This window comes from Eleginops maclovinus, chromosome 12, assembly GCF_036324505.1.
Source record: "Eleginops maclovinus isolate JMC-PN-2008 ecotype Puerto Natales chromosome 12, JC_Emac_rtc_rv5, whole genome shotgun sequence".
In the NCBI taxonomy this organism is placed as follows: domain Eukaryota; kingdom Metazoa; phylum Chordata; class Actinopteri; order Perciformes; family Eleginopidae; genus Eleginops; species Eleginops maclovinus.
In genome coordinates this window covers 12,289,075-12,304,967 of record NC_086360.1, presented here as the reverse complement: position 1 = coordinate 12,304,967, position 15,893 = coordinate 12,289,075, and the positions used below count along the sequence as shown (strand labels likewise).

Genomic DNA, 15,893 nt, shown 5'->3' with positions numbered 1-15,893 from the left:
TTTTGTAGCTGATCAAATGTTTTCTATGTTTTCTAGCTTTAAATTAATCCATCGCAATTTTTACTATAATTATGGGGTGTTTAATTAGTAATCATTTATGTTAACACAATTAATCACTCATGTTGTTTCATTGATGTTTTTTCGAGTGTTTTGTAGTTTTAAGTTGAAGGTTATGGCTGTAAAACTGTATTCTTGCGCTTTTATTGTGAAACGAAATTGAACCGGAAGTATATATTCTGCAATAGCTAGCCGAGGTAGCAATGGATCGACCTGCAACAGCAATGTGGAGGGTAATTTATCAAAATATTAACTTTTAAGTAAGGACCTTGGATGAATGTTGATATTTTATTTATCCAGCCTTGTTGGTAATAGTCCTGATAAGTGAAAACTGCCAACAATGATCCAAATACGTAGCAAGTTGATTAGCTTGGGTGCTAAATTGCCAAAGTAACCTTAGCTAGCTACCAATAACCTTTGTGTAAGCCAGTGAGACGTGTTTTAGCATGAACTCAGGTATTTATTTATTATTTGCTTGAAAAACTAGCATTGACAATTTCTTTTCAGAACTTAAACTACGTTTGTTATACTATATCTGCCACTGAGCAAACTTGAATCTCGTCTAAACCTAAATGACATGATGGAGATTATGTTTCTTTTTCTCTGTACATTTTAAATAAACGTTTTAAACGTCGTCAGTGGATGAGTCATAAATTCCAATATCTGTTCATCAACGATTAAAAAAACTAGACGGTTTGATAAAATAATCATATTAACGATATATGGGAAATACATGCTATAAATTATGAAATAATGCACCTTCTTTTTTCAAATCGTAGCTTAGTTTTTGTAAAGTCAGATTCATTTTATTCTCGGAGTTTTAGATTCAGAATGATGTGGTCTCAAAAGTAATAGCAATGTCATTAAAAAAAAAGTTTTATTAACGTTTACTATTGTTTAGTTAAATCATTTTGATGCTCTCACATTTTGCATCCATTTAACATGAGCTTGTCAAGTGTAAGCAGAAAAAGTTAAGCAGTCACACACCTGAGACTGATAGTAGTGGTTCATGTTTGCTGGATGATGATTACTGCTTTTGTCTGTTGGTACAGCCTCCCCGAGCCTGTGATAACTACTGGGAGGAATTCAAACACTGTAAAAGCTGGAGTAATAATTTTCATCACTATTACACCTATGGTACCAATCCTTCCTGCAAGCAGTGGAAAACGGACTATAATAACTGTAGACAGTGGGAGGAACGCAGAGACACAGAGGCTAAGGTAAAGCTGCAGGAAGTCACATTGTGAAAGTCCTACAATTATAATACAAGGATCAGTTATTGCCATTGCTACCTGAGAAAAACAAACTTAAAACACTGTCCAGGCAGTCTGAAAGAATACACTTGATAAAAGATGTCTTGAGATGAAAATCAGCCTTTTATTAAATAATATATCTGTATTTCAGGAAGCCTTGCTGAAGAGTGAGAGAGACAGAGTGGCAGAGCAGAGAAACTTCACCCCAGTGTGGGAACTGAGGAAAGAACCTCCCAGAGACTGGCACCTGCCCCTTAACCAGGAAAAGCCTCAGGACTCCTGAACTGTCACTATCAACCTGCTGTCTCTGTCCCATGGGTCATGAAGATCTGATATTCTTGTCACCGGACAAAATCACTTTGAACTACGTGCTGGAGAGACTGTTCATCACTCTCTACTATCTCAAGCTGTGTTCAGTGAGGTTCTGTATGGAAACAGATGTGTCAGTATCAGCCTCTCGTGGTCAATTTAGAATATGATAAATGTCCATTCAACTAGATAATAACTAAGCTCTGCAAAATCAGTGCTGTTGTGATGTAACTGTCATTAATTATGAATATTCCAAAGCTTGTTTTAACTGAATCACAAAGGCTGACTGCACTAACAGACCCACCATAAAGCAATACAAATAAATTGCCTTGTTTTTCAGGTTCAGAGAGTGTAAGGAAAAAAGTTGAATTTCAGGTCTAACTATGCTGTAGATACATTTACAAGATTTAATTTATTCCATCCAAGTAAAGAATGACCTGGGTAGTGAAGCTGCACCAGAATATACTAACACTTTTGATGGCTTCTTACCAGAGAGTTGGCCCTAGTAACCCTACCAACATTTCTCAAAAGCACAGTATTCTTTTGCTGTAAATACTCCTCCATTATATAATGTACAAAGTGTATGCATTATTGACATAATTCTGCTTTTCCGGTACAACCCATATGGAGTTGTGCATTAGCAGTTTTCTACCATATGTATTAGGTTATGGTTTTATCATGAAATGACACAAACTGCTGAAAGTTGTTCTGAACAAATTGGATGAATAAAAAACATTTTTACTTTATTTTGTCTTGAGTTTTGTTTTATACACATATGAATGTGGGAGGAAAGAAATATATGCATCATTTTCATGAATGTTGTGGCATTGTATACAGACATAATAAAAAACAGGAGATTCGACAAAAAGAAAAAAAAGAATTGTCCTTCAGACCATCATATGTATGGTTTTTGAATCATTTAAGTTGTGTAGAAACATACACTTAATACATGACAATTGACCCAGGCGAAAAACTGTTTCCAGTCCATCACTGAGTGTAAACTTTAGTGATGTCGTTGTATTTCCCATCTGGAGCTTCGTACGTGTTCATTGGCGGGGTGTGGACAGGGCCTTCATGAGTAAAGGGAAATAAATGAGTGTCTGGCTTCAGTGCTGCGTGGTACAGCTCCTCAGACTCCAGCTTCAGCTCCTCCAGGGCCTCCGTCTGCGCTTTCAAAGCAAGTTCAACAGCTTGCATTTCAGCCATGTGCTGCTCCTGTGCGAACAAACAGAAGAGCACATCAAATATAACCCACATACTTAAAATGATGGAGGGCATACGCCAGACACATAATAATCTATAAAGGATTAAGTGTTGGAGGTGTTGAAGTTAAGTGGTGACCTGTTTAAATCGACACCACTCCTTCAACAGCAGGGCTCGACGCTCACTCTCTTCAAATGACAGGTTTGGTGCAGATCGCTCCCTGTGGGAAGAGAAGAAAAAACACCAACTTAAAGCACATCAAAGTCAGCAAGCACCACCATAGCAAGAAAAGAATAAGAAGTATAGTAAGGTTAAGAAGAATGGATGATATAACAAGTTGTTCCATCTGAACGCAATGATGAACTAAGACAGGAACATCGCAGGCATTGTCTTGTATTATTCCCGATTGTTAAAAGAATTCCATAAAAATACCAAAACGAATATGTTAACTTTAAGGAAAATTATTGATAACACAACACTTGATAACTTGTAGATGACAGTACGGACCACAGTGAAATGAGATGTACCTTGTTTCATCCATGCATGTGACTGGAGTGATGAGGTCCTCTATGGGGATAAGCTCAGGAGGAACCTTCTCCAGCCTCTTCACTCTTTTTTTCAGCCGATCTCTCTGCAACTGCTCTGTCATTGGGGACACTTTCTTCTTCTTTTTAGGCTCCGCTCTTAAACACAAAGCACAGCTTTATGTCAGCAAAGTCAAGCACAAGGTATAAATACTACGATACTGTGACATGTAATATTATATTGTTCAAGGGTTTCATAATGATCTCAAACTCATCAACAAATGCTATACAGATATCATTCACAGTTACACATTTAGGTTGGACACGTCTGTGACTTCATCAGTATCATTTGACTCATATTATAGCATTTTTGCCAGGAAATTTGAAAACGCCTTAACTGTTTAATAATTATCAAACCACTGTTAAATGAACATGTAAGGGGTCCGAACAACACTCCAGCCCCGGGATAAATGATATGTAGTACACAAAGAAATTCAGAAAATAACCAGTAGGGATACATTACTGGTCACTGGTTTTCTGTGGCATTAAGTTTGTTGAATTGTAGTTTAAATAATTCTTCTAATAATCAATTTTTTGATCAAAAGAAAAATATTAACAATGTTTACAAATGTATATTTTGAAGCAGCATTATAATATTCTGGTTTCAGCCTCTCAAAGATAGCTTTGTTTCTTTGCTTTTTACCATTTCACATTTTGGAAATATATATACTTGGGCAAAATGAAGATGTGATATTGGATTTGGAAACTTGATGTTGACGTCGATTTTAAATAAAATGGCAATAATAAAGTGACTGCAAAATCAATACAAGGTTAAAAGTAGAGTGTTGCACATATACCCTATGCAAGACTGGCAAGACCTGTACATTATCATTTGAATGCAGGATCTGTCTTAATAATACTATGTTCTGGTAGTTGCCTGTTCCCACACAACCTCGGACTCTTACCTCAGAGGAGCAGATGTCTTCAGTGTCATCACAGAAGCAAACCAAGGACTTAGTACAGCATGGTGATGTTCTCCCAACATGAAGCTGCAAAGCAACACACAACTCAGAATACATCTCAAAAAGCACGAAATGGTTGACCCCGATATGTTGAGAGAGGGGACAGTTTCTCTTTATCTTCGGCACTTTATCTTCTGAATAACCTTAGCTGGGTTAGCTCCAGGTAGCTATCGCCCTGTCAGCTGTTTAAATCCTACTTGACAGACACTCACCTTGACGAAGCGGTGTGTCGGGATAACACCCTGCATAGACTACGCGACAAACACACAGACATGTTTCCACTTCGCGTTGTTTCAGTTTAAACTCAAACTCGGGGTCAAGAACGTTCACATGTAGTGTCTTCGGCTGTCCCATGGATGTGGGCTGTCCTCCCTGCGTACGTGACGTAATGACGTTGACTTACAGTCATGCTCGCGATCGCACGTAGGCACTTTCGAGTGTTTTGAAAGCGCAGAAAATCAAATAAAATTAGTTAGATACACAACCCTTTGAAATCCCAATACAAAAAGGAAAGGAAAGAGAGACATGACAATTCTCAAAAATAATTCACAATGTTTTAGCTTGAGGTTATATGTAACATTATTGGCGAATCTTATTTGACGAGTGTAAAGTTAGCTGCCTCACTATTTAGGGGAAAGGTCGCTCTGCAGTGTCATATTCAGCACGGACTGATATTCATTCACTGCAGAAAGAATATATCAGCCCAACAGTTTATCCTGACACTCCTGGCTTGTTGATTCTGCATCATGGCTCTTCTCCGAGGTAAACAGACACGTTTTTGACACCTATAGAAAGCAAATAAAAGCAGGAATGCATGCAGTTGGACCTTAAGAAAGGGCTAACGTCACTTTTTCAAATTAAAATGTCTGTATCAGTGTAGCTTTATTAGTAACCTGAAATTAATTTCTTAACGTGAAAGTCGAAAATGTAATTTGAAATGTGAGGGAGGAGAGTTCAGAGTGTATAGTCTGATCACAGCGTTACTACAAAATAGGTGAAAGGGGACAAGATGGTGCCAAGATCATGTGTATCGCCAGCATCCTGAAATACCTCTCGATCTATATAAGTGCATATAATATTTATAATATTAACCGATTGGCAATTGATTTTTATACTTTTTCAAGCTATTACTACTAACAGTGTTCATGATCATCAATAATGGCAATAACTACACAAAAAGTAGTGAGGAGTTCAGGGTCCTCTTCAGCCAGCTGTCCGCCTCTTCTCTTAATACATCCATTGCCTGGACACATCAAGAAAATATCTTAATATGGCCTTTTGTAGCTATTTAATGGCAACGATCGAGGTTGACGTTGATTGTGCTGACCTCTAGCGGTTTAATTTCTCATATTACTACAGTGATGTAGAAGTGTACTCCCGGGTGGGAAAGTATGCAAAAACATCATAGTTCATGTCTGATCATAAACAAAAAAGCATATCAACAAATAAAATAAACAGAGCTATCTTACACTTTAGCTACTTTCCACTAGCGATTTGATTATTACTATCATCAAAGCAATTTCATGATTCAAAATGCAATTGATGATGATTCAAGATGATTCAACTTTATTGTCATTGCACAGAGTACAAGTACTAGGACAACGAAATGCGGTCTCTGCATTTGACCCATCCTAGTGTTAGGAGCAGTGGGCTGCCATTATGTACGGCGCCCGGGGAGCAGTGTAGGTAACCAGTGTCTTGCTCAGGGACACCACGGTGGCACTTGGTCTTTCGGGGACTTGAACTGGTGACCTTCCAGTTCCCAGGCCAAGCCCCTATGGACTTCGCCACCACCGCCCTTGAGGTAAAGTTAACAAAATTATGCATACAGAAAACTGAGTGGAAATAGATAAAAGCACAGTAATTGTGTCTAAACAGTATGTCCTTCCAAAGAAGGCACCACAATTTTGTTTAACTTGTCAGTTAAAAATACCTTCCACACCACAGTTTTATGGTGTTATTGATTTTTTTATACAGCAATTTAAATAATGTGCATACTTCCTGATTTCATCAACTAAAATCTACTATAATACTCAATCACTCCTGAACATGAATCGTTTGGATATGAAAAATATTTTATTTTCTGCTCCTCAATGCGCTGGCAGTACATGCCGTCTCTGCATGATAAACCAATAAGCACTTACTGATGCTGTTATCTGACTCTGGGTCACTTGAGGGTGTATTTGTGTTGTCGCTGTACTAAAATACTCTCTTCACAGGTGTATTTGTTGTGGCGGCCAAGCGCACTCCGTTCGGTACCTATGGTGGCGTGCTGAAGGATCACAGTGCGACAGACTTGGCTGAGCATGCAGCCAAAGCCGCCCTCGCTGCAGGGGGCGTGGCACCAGAACTTGTAAACAGTGTCATCGTTGGAAATGTCATGCAGGTACTTTTAAAACCAACAAATATCATATCAAAACTAACATCAATTAAAAATATTACCATGCTCATTTGATACCTAACTTGTTCCTTTACATTGGTTCTCACCCCCCACCCCCATTTCAGAGCTCCGCTGATGCAGCCTACATTGCTCGTCATGTGGGTCTGAGGTGTGGGGTTCCCATCCCAGTGCCTGCTCTCACTGTGAACAGACTGTGCGGGTCTGGTTTCCAATCAATCATCAATGGCGCTCAAGTAAGAACTCAAAGATAATTCTGGCAGATTTACAAATATAGAATAAACTGTAGTAATGTACAGTACTGTATTAGGTGTAAAAGCACATATATAAATCAATTACCCAGTATTGGCCTTATCTTTTGTCTTGCTGCCAAAAACAAAACCCTTGTGTTTTTGTAGGAGATTTGCCTCAGGGACTCAGAGGTGGTCCTGTGCGGAGGCTCAGAAAGTATGAGTCAGGCCCCGTACGCTGTGCGCAACATACGATTTGGTACAAAGTTTGGATTCGATCTCAAGGTTTGTTTTTGGTTTATTTTGTCTCCTTTGTAAACACCAAAACACTTGACACAATACAGCTTGTTATTCAACACTTGAAGCTCTTGATGCAGTGATTTAAAGAAGCTCTCCTCCTTTGCCTGACAGCTAGAGGACACCTTGTGGGCGGGTCTGACTGACCTGCATGTCAAAATCCCCATGGGCATCACAGCAGAAAACCTGGCAGAGAAGTACCAGATCACACGAGAAGAAGTTGACAACTATGCATACCAGACACAACAAAAGTGGAAGGCTGGTAAGACGGGTTTCTATAAAGAAAAAACACAGTCTGCCCTATGAGTCTGCCCACCTTACACATGGTCACATCGAAAAGTGTTGCTTTTGAGAAGACAGGCTTTTGTTCCATTTATTTTGCTACTGTTGTTTAATAGTTAAATTCTGATTAATTTCTTTTTTGTTTACAGCTCATGAGGCGGGGTACTACACAGCAGAAATTGCTCCCATTGATGTGAAAGCTAGGAAAGGCAAGGTGTCCATGGCTCAGGATGAACACCCTCGTCCACAGACAACACTTGAACAGATGGCCAAACTGGCTCCGTCTTCAAGAAGGGAGGGACTGTAACTGCTGCCAACGCTTCGGTGAGTTTACACCTATACACTGTATAGTCTACTCCTACACTGTTAAGTCCTATTCAAAAATCTGTGGTGGTCAATTTTTTTTAATTGCCTTTTTAACTTCAAACAAAAAAAACATGTATTTTTCTATCTTTTAAATGTTAGTGCAAACTGTGATAAGCTTAAAACAACCATTTATTTTTAAAGGAGTTATGTCTGTTCGTGCCACTACAGTTATTTAGTTTTATTTGCAGTCAAATATATTTTAACTAGATATCACAAAATGACTGTTACTTAGAAACGTACTATTACTACATCTAACGCTCTTGGTGTCCAGGGTGTATCTGATGGCGCTGCTGCTGTGGTGATTGCAAGTGAAGATGCGCTCAATGAACACAAACTCACTCCACTGGCCAGGATTGTGGCCTATCATGTGTCAGGCTGTGACCCAAGCATTATGGGAATTGGTAAGTTACACCTGTCATGGAGATTTAATTATTGACTAAATAAATGGTTGTGGTATTTGACATTGGTTTAAGTATTTCTGTTTTCCTTTGAAACATCATAGGTCCCGTTCCAGCAATCACAGAAGCTCTTAAAAAAGCCGGCCTGACTCTCAATGACATGGATCTTGTGGAGGTGTGTTTTTTAGCAAAACACTTAACTCTGTTTCATACATTTCATTAGTAGTAAAATAATTACTCAGAGACTTTACATAAGTAAAAGCACCAATACAGAAATCTAAGAAAATGTATCATAACAAATGAAAGTAATGCATTTGAAAGTTTAGTTATATGAGAATAAAGAAGTACTATAGGCAAATAATACTTTAAGTAGTCGCTCCCCAAGAGATGTGTCACAGATATATTATTTTATATCACATTATCAGATTGTTAATATTAATTCACTAAAGTTGCTTTGGTGTAGCTGATAATGTTTCCTAGATCTTTGAAGGTGCCCAGAGTAGACACAGCTTTTTTGTAAAGGGTTACAAGCCAAAAAAAACAACAATTAATCTTAATCTTAAAGCGTATTGTACTGTTTGTTTGTTTTACAAAAAATCCAACATTAAATAAAGGTTATAACCTTTAATGAATGCAATGGAGTAAGAAGTTGTTTAAAATGGACATATTAAATTAAGTTAACTTCAAATTGTACTTATAGTAAATGCAAATATTTGCTTTGATTGATTGATTCAGTTACAACCCATTTGTTTCACTGGTGACTTTTGTTTTGCACAGGTGAACGAGGCTTTTGCCTCTCAGTACCTGGCTGTTGCTAAGGCTCTTGGGCTGGATCCAGCAAAAAGCAACGTCAACGGTGGAGCTATTGCCATTGGGCATCCTCTCGGGGCCTCTGGAGCACGTATCACTGCCCACCTGGTTCATGAGCTCAGGTAATTTTATCGTTTAGGTATTTCTATGTGCATAATATCAGATGAAGGTTGTCTGCACCTTAAGGAGCTTTGAATATTGAATGTTGTTCATACAGGCGACGAGGAGGCAAGTACGCCGTTGGCTCTGCCTGCATTGGTGGTGGTCAAGGCATCGCCATCATCCTGGAAAAGTGCTGACCGAAAACAGCTGCCAGTATCCGAGAAATGCTGTAGAAGAATGTCTTTTACACCCATCCACTCAAGTATAATAAAATACAGGTGACATACTAAAAAGAGATCGAAATAAAAAAATGAAATACACATACTGTGAAATGGCAAACGTTCCCCCAACAAGATGGACTGCTGCACAGCTTTAACCCTGGCACACAAAGATCAACATTCTTAAACTCCTTAATGTCTATTTATACAAACAATTATAATAAATGTCTCAGTCCAGTGTTGCCTTGGAAGCCATGTGAAGATAAAGCGCTAACTCATGTTTCTGTGATTGTTTAACCAACTGCCACAGACTGTTTGTATGTGTAAATGTGTCACAGAGCTAAGTCACATTCACAAGTGTAGCATATTATTAACTCCATAAAGAACAGTCTGTTTTGGGTAACAGTAAGGTTTTAAGGAACTCTGAATTCTGGTGTTTGCCTTAATATGTGTTCTATCACTCCATTATCAGGGATCAGCTATTCCAGTAAATATGTCTGAACTGCGATGGCTCCAGCACATCTGATTTTGTATGTCCGTGTCAAAGATTCTCAATAAATAACATTTTCAAAAACTAAAGTTACATTTTGTTTTTCAAGTTTGTAATACCAGGTATTGTAAGCAGCCAATGTTATTTGTTCTAGACGAGCAGGGATTAACATGAGACAAACTGCAAAACCTACATCTTTCTTTATGCTTTTTTAAAAATGCATTTAAATGTTTCTCTTGCAATACATATGCTTACAATTATTTATGAAGACTGAAAACATATACCCATGGAGAAAGGATTACTTCATGTAATTACATAAAGTAATCCTCTTTTCTAATTTACGTGACGCATCATCATTAAAAAAAAAAAAACACACATTTTTTTCAGTAGACAAAGTCTGGAATTGAGATGTTAACTATAGATCGAATCGGAGAATGAAACCGTCTTTATTAGTCACATACATGCACACAGCAGAGCACACACAGTGAAATGTGACCTCTGCATTTAACCAATCCTAGTATTAGGAGCAATGGGGAGTGGGGATTGGAGCTGCTTTCTCAAGGGCACCACAGCAGGGCCTAGGAGGTGAACTGGGACCTCTCCAAGTAGCAGACTTTCCATATTTCAAGTCTGTTTGGGGACTTGAACCGGCAACCCTACGATTCCCAGTCCAAGCCCCTACTGACTGAGCCACAATGACAAAATGACAAAACAAATGACAGAAAACATCACATGTGCTCCAGAATATCTTTTATAACGTGTTTAATGCTCTGCTGTTTCTAAAATTCTTTTTAGATCACTTAAAAAACAGTAACAACATGATGAAGAAATTACATTAAAAAGTTCAATTAAAAACGTTTTCCTACAGCTAATAATCACCAATGTCAAACTTCATTCCACCATACAGTCAGCATAAAACGTTTGTTTATTTTAACTAGCTCTATGAAAGCATTACCGTTGATTTTATTTAACATGTTCATTAGAAATAAAAGTGACATACATTTAGGACTACAAAGACCACATCCTTGTAACGCGACGCAATTACGTAAACGTCATCGTTCAGCGTCCTTATATACGTCACATCCCCGGATGTCGGTCTTTTTTTCATAGCAAAGGTAAGCGAATCCTTGCCTCTGTGTTTCTGTTGAAATAAAATCTGTTTTCATCTGTGTTACAGAGTTAAAAAATCAGTCTCCAAATAGCAGGATATGAATCTTTGTACATAAATGACACTATAGACATCGATATTACTACGATTTGTCCGTCATGTTTCTTTAATAACGAGCAGTTTGATGTGTATGCAGTGCTAGGCCGCCGGCTAGCCTTCGCGCTAGCTGGCTAATAGAAACGTGTCGGTCCTACTTCAAAAACAAATAATTCGGCTGTGACCCACACGTAATGTATTTTATTACATTACATTGTCAGTTAAAGAAGAGGCTGGCTAGCGATTCTTCATTGCTATATTGCTAATGCTAGCTAACGTTACATGCCTGTGATTAGTATGCGATGGCTGATGGTGTTTAGCACTCAGCGAAGCAAGTTGAGTAATATTTTGCAGTATTGTGGGGGTGTGAAGCAACTTATTGCATATTTAAATATTTGTTGGTGCTGTTACAAATGCGTTGTGTATTTTTAAAGTAGAAACATTTTGTTACTGGCTGTAGTATTGCTGCAATATTAGCCTTCTGTGAGGCTGATTGATACCAACATCATAGTACTTAAACTGTATGCAACAGACTTTCTTACTAAAGCTGGAATAGTGTTTGGAGACTAAAAGTGTATTCACTATATACCAAATATAAATATATCTTATTTGAAACTGGACACTGCATTCTTCTGCTTTTGGTTTACTAACCTTTTTCTTGAATTTGCATTTTTCAGATGGAAGGAGACAAAAAGGCTCCCAAGAAGAAGCACGGGAGCCGTAACCCGGTCCTGGCCCGGGGAATCGGCCGTTATTCCCGGTCTGCTATGTACGCCCGCAGGGCCATGTACAAGAGAAAGACCAAGACCACTGAGACCAAGGTGAAGGCAGACGTGTGACTAATTACAAATGGCTTGTAAAACAATACACTTGTTGACTGTTGTATTGATGACAATTTGATTTTTGTTTCAGGTGGAGAAAAAGATAAGGGAGTCTCCTAAGGCAACTGTTGTCAAGACAGTTGGAGGAGACAAGAATGGAGGCACTCGCGTTGTCAAGCTGCGCAAGATGGTGAGCAATGTGTGATTTGTAGTTTCTACCCCTCAGGGTTTATATTATTCTAATTAAGAACAGAATTAACTCCCTCATACACTTCAACTAAACATTTCTATTTGAGAGCACAGTTGGTGGTCAGTTATAAATAACAGCCTCAGTGGGTCAATACAATTCCCATTACAACTTTCATATAAGCCGATAAAGTAATGAGACACTTGGTCTTCGACTGCCTTATTCCGCAAACTTCTATTTAAAATTCCATGTGCTCTTTCTGTAGCCCCGATACTACCCCACAGAAGATGTTCCTCGTAAACTGAAGAGCCATGGGAAGAAACCCTTCAGCCAGCACAAGAGGAAGCTGCGGAGCTCCATCACTCCAGGAACTGTCCTCATCCTGCTCACTGGACGCCACCGTGGAAAGGTGAGAACATTTCTAACTGGTCAACCTTTAAGTTATTTGATTTTCAACATATGTTCAGGGTTTATCAGCAATGAAGACAATGACAGCACAAGCCAAACGTGCTACAATTGTTCTGCGTATTGGATCAGGAAAAATGAGTGAATTTCTAATATATTCTTTGTATGACCATAGCCATGAAATATTACATAAAAAGTGTTAGTCCAATGTCAGGGTTATTCTTCTCTCTGCTTCAGGCCTAAAACAGGGTAAGTGCTCTAACATTAGTTAACAATTTGATTGACTGATGGTAATTGTATACAAACATTTTCATGTCATAATGGTCTGTAAAGACACTTTCAGATGTAAATGCATGGATATCGCCATCACTTATAGGGTTCAGAATGAGGCTGAGAATGAGTATTCCTTTTCATTGTGAAGTTTAGGCTTTTGCCTCAATTAACACTATCTGGTTTGTTTAAACTACTGTTTAGATCAAAAGCTATCTATTTTTATATATTTTATAAAAGTGAGTTTCATGGGCAGCAGGGTTTTACACCCATAACTATCTCACTCTATTAGCATTAAGTTCAAGTCTGAAATACTTTTACACCAAATCCCCTTAGTCTGGTCTTTCAACTTTCTGTGAAACCGGACCCTGATGTCATTAAATGTATAATTCTAGCCTTCAACTAGTATTGATAACAGGTTTACATATGAATTTTATTTCAATGCAGATGGCCTGCCTAAAAATGAAGTGGATGTGTGTATTTCTGTTTTTAGATGACTTTACAAGCCTATTTAAAAAAAAAAAGTCAAGTTATTGAACCTTGAATTCTATACACCCAACACAACTTGACTCCTGGTTCCAGGGCAATTGACAATTTGCTTTAGCTCAAACATTTACTCTTTATCTGTTAGAGATTAACATTATGTGGTGGAGCTCGGTATTGTTTGCAAACTGCAACATTAATGACACAAGAAAAGTCTTAAAATTGACATGTTGCAACCTCCATAATGGAATTAGCTATTAATAAGATAATGACTGAATTTGGTAAATACCATCTCTACATTTTCTAGTCTATTTATGCCCTCTTTTGCACGACACTACACAGAATTTGCAGCATTTGTACTTATTCTAATTGAAAGCACACTTTTATAAAGACACATATAGCGCACACAGTATCTAAAGATATTGGCACTTCAATACCCATTGCATCGTTATCGTGAATAACAGATGTATATCCTAACAAGCATGCTTGCTGCATCACATAATCACACAACCTCAGTACCACAGACATTGTCTTTACCTCCCACACTCAAATGATGCATGGGCAAGTTATGGAGGCATGCTAGTGTGCCCACACACACTTTGAGCAGTAGCTGACCTAAATAATGTTTCAGCTGTGAATATGACAGTCTTCCTGTTGTAATTAGTGTCAGCTTATTTTTCTCCTTTCTAAAAACCTTGGCATGAAATCAATGCAGCCATTTAACTTGACTTAACCAAATAGCACAAATGACTGTTTGTTTCACTCGTCAATCTCAATTTTGTGAAACTCAATACAGTAAGTTGATGCTAAAGATACTTGTGTTTTGTCTTCCAGCGTGTGGTGTTCCTGAAGCAGCTCTCAAGTGGTCTCCTGCTTGTCACTGGTAAGGAGGATTGTTTTTGGTGTACAGGTTACCTTAACATTTATGCTCTGAAAATACAGCAGTTATTTGAGGATATTTCTACTCTTATCCTAACATTGTTGCTTTCCTGTTTGCACGTGTAGGTCCTCTTGCGTTGAACAGAGTACCCCTGCGCAGGGCTCACCAGAAGTTCTCCATCGCCACCAACACCAAAGTTGACATCTCTGGCATGAAGATCCCCAAAACTCTGAACGATGCATACTTCAAGAAGAAGAAGCTGAGGAGGCCCCGTCACCAGGAGGGAGAGATCTTCGACACAGAGAAAGAGGTGAACTAACTTGGCTATTGTCTTATAATGCAGGACTTTTACTTCCATTTTTTTTACATCACTCATGGGGGTTTGTCCAAATTTGCAGAAGTACCAGCTGACAGAGCAGAGGAAAGAGGACCAGAAGGTTGTTGATGCTCAGCTCCTGCCCCTCATCAAGAAAGTACCGCAGCTCAAAGGATACCTTCGCTCTTCCTTCAGCCTGTCTAATGGAGTCTTTCCTCACAAGCTGGTTTTCTAAATGTGTTGTAATAAAGAGTACCATCGACTAATTATCTTTCCTGCCTCATTTGTGCTGCAGCTGAGTATATGTAAAGGCAATGATGGAAGCTGTATTATAAAACCTCTGCTACAAGTAAAGATCTTGCATTTAAACTGGCACATGTAAAAGTGTGAACAATAAATGTAGGTGATGACTTTGAAACAAAGTACTCAATATCAGTGTACAGTAACCAAGTAGATTTACTCAAGTACTATATTTGAGCTACTTGTACTTGAGAATTTAATATTTGCTACTTTGTACTTCTACTCCACTACAATTCAGCAGTAAGTTGTGTACTTTTACTCCAGTGCATTTATTTAATACCTTTAGTTACTTTGCAGATTTGGATTAATAATGTTAAATATAATTGACAGGGAAATCAGACTTTAGTAACACCTGGAGTAAATTCACAAACTACCCCTCAGTATATAGTCAATAAAACCAGCTGCACCTTTACCAGCTTTGATGACACTTCAGTGAAATGATTATACTACCAGTAGATATTCTGCATGAGGCCTTTTACTTTTGGCATATTTGAAAGCTAATACTTTTTTACTTGAGTAACATTTGGAATGCAGGACTTTTACTCAGAGTATTCCTACACTCTGGTACTTTGACTCAAGTACAAGATCTGAGTACTACTCCCACTGCTCAATGTATAAATCACGGGCTCGTCACTAGTTGATGCAGTAATGTATGAAGTGAGTTCTAATGTTGTGGCTGGTTGAATTGCAGCTTAGGGTTTCACTATGACCGTACATTTCATTAAGGAGGTTTTTAAACCCATCTGCAAAACTAGTAAATGAAGTCATGTGTTAAGTATGGTGTTCCCCTTTTAAAATGGAGTGGGACATGGCATACAATTATTTCAAATGAACTGACATTCATTTGAAATATTTGAATACAGTAAACTCAGTCCTTGCAGATTTGAAAGAAATGTAGTTTGAACATTCAAATGAGTTAAACTCTTTCACCATGATCAGGTTTATTGTTTTACCTACTATCTACTATAAATGAGCATCAGATAAAGCCCTCAAAGGAAGCTTTTCTACTGCAAAAGCTCTGCTAAGAAGAAGCCAGCATGATGGAGTGACTTTTGTAGAATAACTCGT

General features: G+C 38.2%; 4 protein-coding genes across 5 annotated transcripts; 3 read left to right on the top strand and 1 right to left on the bottom strand.

Moving 5' to 3' along the window:
• The first annotated feature begins 40 nt into the window (after positions 1–40).
• Positions 41–2,365, top strand: c12h22orf39 (chromosome 12 C22orf39 homolog). 2 transcript variants are annotated; one of them, XR_010166968.1, is made up of 4 exons: positions 41–290; positions 1,110–1,277; positions 1,462–1,846; positions 1,878–2,365. XR_010166968.1 is itself a non-coding variant. In XM_063897304.1 (3 exons), exons 1-3 carry the CDS (start codon positions 261–263, stop codon positions 1,591–1,593), a joined length of 330 nt encoding a protein of 109 aa, XP_063753374.1. In that variant the 5' UTR covers positions 41–260; the 3' UTR covers positions 1,594–2,365. The 2 variants fall into 2 exon arrangements, 1 of the variants encoding a protein (XP_063753374.1); XM_063897304.1 differs by having other exon boundaries at positions 1,462–2,365.
• On the bottom strand, positions 2,337–4,762 carry mrpl40 (mitochondrial ribosomal protein L40). Its single transcript, XM_063897303.1, has 5 exons — positions 4,581–4,762; positions 4,312–4,395; positions 3,350–3,505; positions 2,961–3,042; positions 2,337–2,834 (listed from the first exon to the last, which is right to left on the bottom strand). The coding sequence occupies exons 1-5, from the start codon at positions 4,640–4,642 to the stop codon at positions 2,607–2,609; spliced, it is 612 nt and encodes a 203-aa protein (XP_063753373.1). The 5' UTR covers positions 4,643–4,762; the 3' UTR covers positions 2,337–2,606.
• A 198-nt stretch (positions 4,763–4,960) lies between these two features.
• Positions 4,961–10,048, top strand: acaa2 (acetyl-CoA acyltransferase 2). The gene is given in 11 exon segments (XM_063898060.1): positions 4,961–5,130; positions 6,588–6,754; positions 6,874–7,002; positions 7,165–7,281; positions 7,408–7,555; positions 7,725–7,850; positions 7,853–7,899; positions 8,213–8,342; positions 8,444–8,514; positions 9,117–9,271; positions 9,367–10,048. Coding segments are annotated over 11 exon segments (1,188 nt in total). The 5' UTR covers positions 4,961–5,114; the 3' UTR covers positions 9,449–10,048.
• Positions 10,049–11,730: 1,682 nt separating this feature from the next.
• On the top strand, positions 11,731–14,791 carry rpl6 (ribosomal protein L6). Its single transcript, XM_063896853.1, has 6 exons — positions 11,731–11,984; positions 12,076–12,174; positions 12,437–12,580; positions 14,164–14,212; positions 14,335–14,519; positions 14,608–14,791. The coding sequence occupies exons 1-6, from the start codon at positions 11,841–11,843 to the stop codon at positions 14,758–14,760; spliced, it is 774 nt and encodes a 257-aa protein (XP_063752923.1). The 5' UTR covers positions 11,731–11,840; the 3' UTR covers positions 14,761–14,791.
• The last annotated feature ends 1,102 nt before the right edge of the window (positions 14,792–15,893 follow it).

Excerpts from the sequence above, each read along its gene's own strand:
- c12h22orf39 (XM_063897304.1), top strand. The coding sequence starts at position 261 with ATGGATCGACCTGCAACAGCAATGTGGAGG. Across the intron at positions 291-1,109 it reads CTGCAACAGCAATGTGGAGG|CCTCCCCGAGCCTGTGATAA; the intron begins GTAATTTATCAA and ends CTGTTGGTACAG. Across the intron at positions 1,278-1,461 it reads GCAGAGACACAGAGGCTAAG|GAAGCCTTGCTGAAGAGTGA; the intron begins GTAAAGCTGCAG and ends TCTGTATTTCAG.
- mrpl40 (XM_063897303.1), bottom strand. The coding sequence starts at position 4,642 with ATGTCTGTGTGTTTGTCGCGTAGTCTATGCAGGGTGTTATCCCGACAC. Across the intron at positions 3,506-4,311 it reads AAGACATCTGCTCCTCTGAG|AGCGGAGCCTAAAAAGAAGA; the intron begins GTAAGAGTCCGA and ends TTTGTGTTTAAG. Across the intron at positions 3,043-3,349 it reads ACATGCATGGATGAAACAAG|GGAGCGATCTGCACCAAACC; the intron begins GTACATCTCATT and ends CTCTTCCCACAG.
- rpl6 (XM_063896853.1), top strand. The coding sequence starts at position 11,841 with ATGGAAGGAGACAAAAAGGCTCCCAAGAAGAAGCACGGGAGCCGTAAC. Across the intron at positions 11,985-12,075 it reads CCAAGACCACTGAGACCAAG|GTGGAGAAAAAGATAAGGGA; the intron begins GTGAAGGCAGAC and ends TTTTTGTTTCAG. Across the intron at positions 14,520-14,607 it reads TCTTCGACACAGAGAAAGAG|AAGTACCAGCTGACAGAGCA; the intron begins GTGAACTAACTT and ends CCAAATTTGCAG.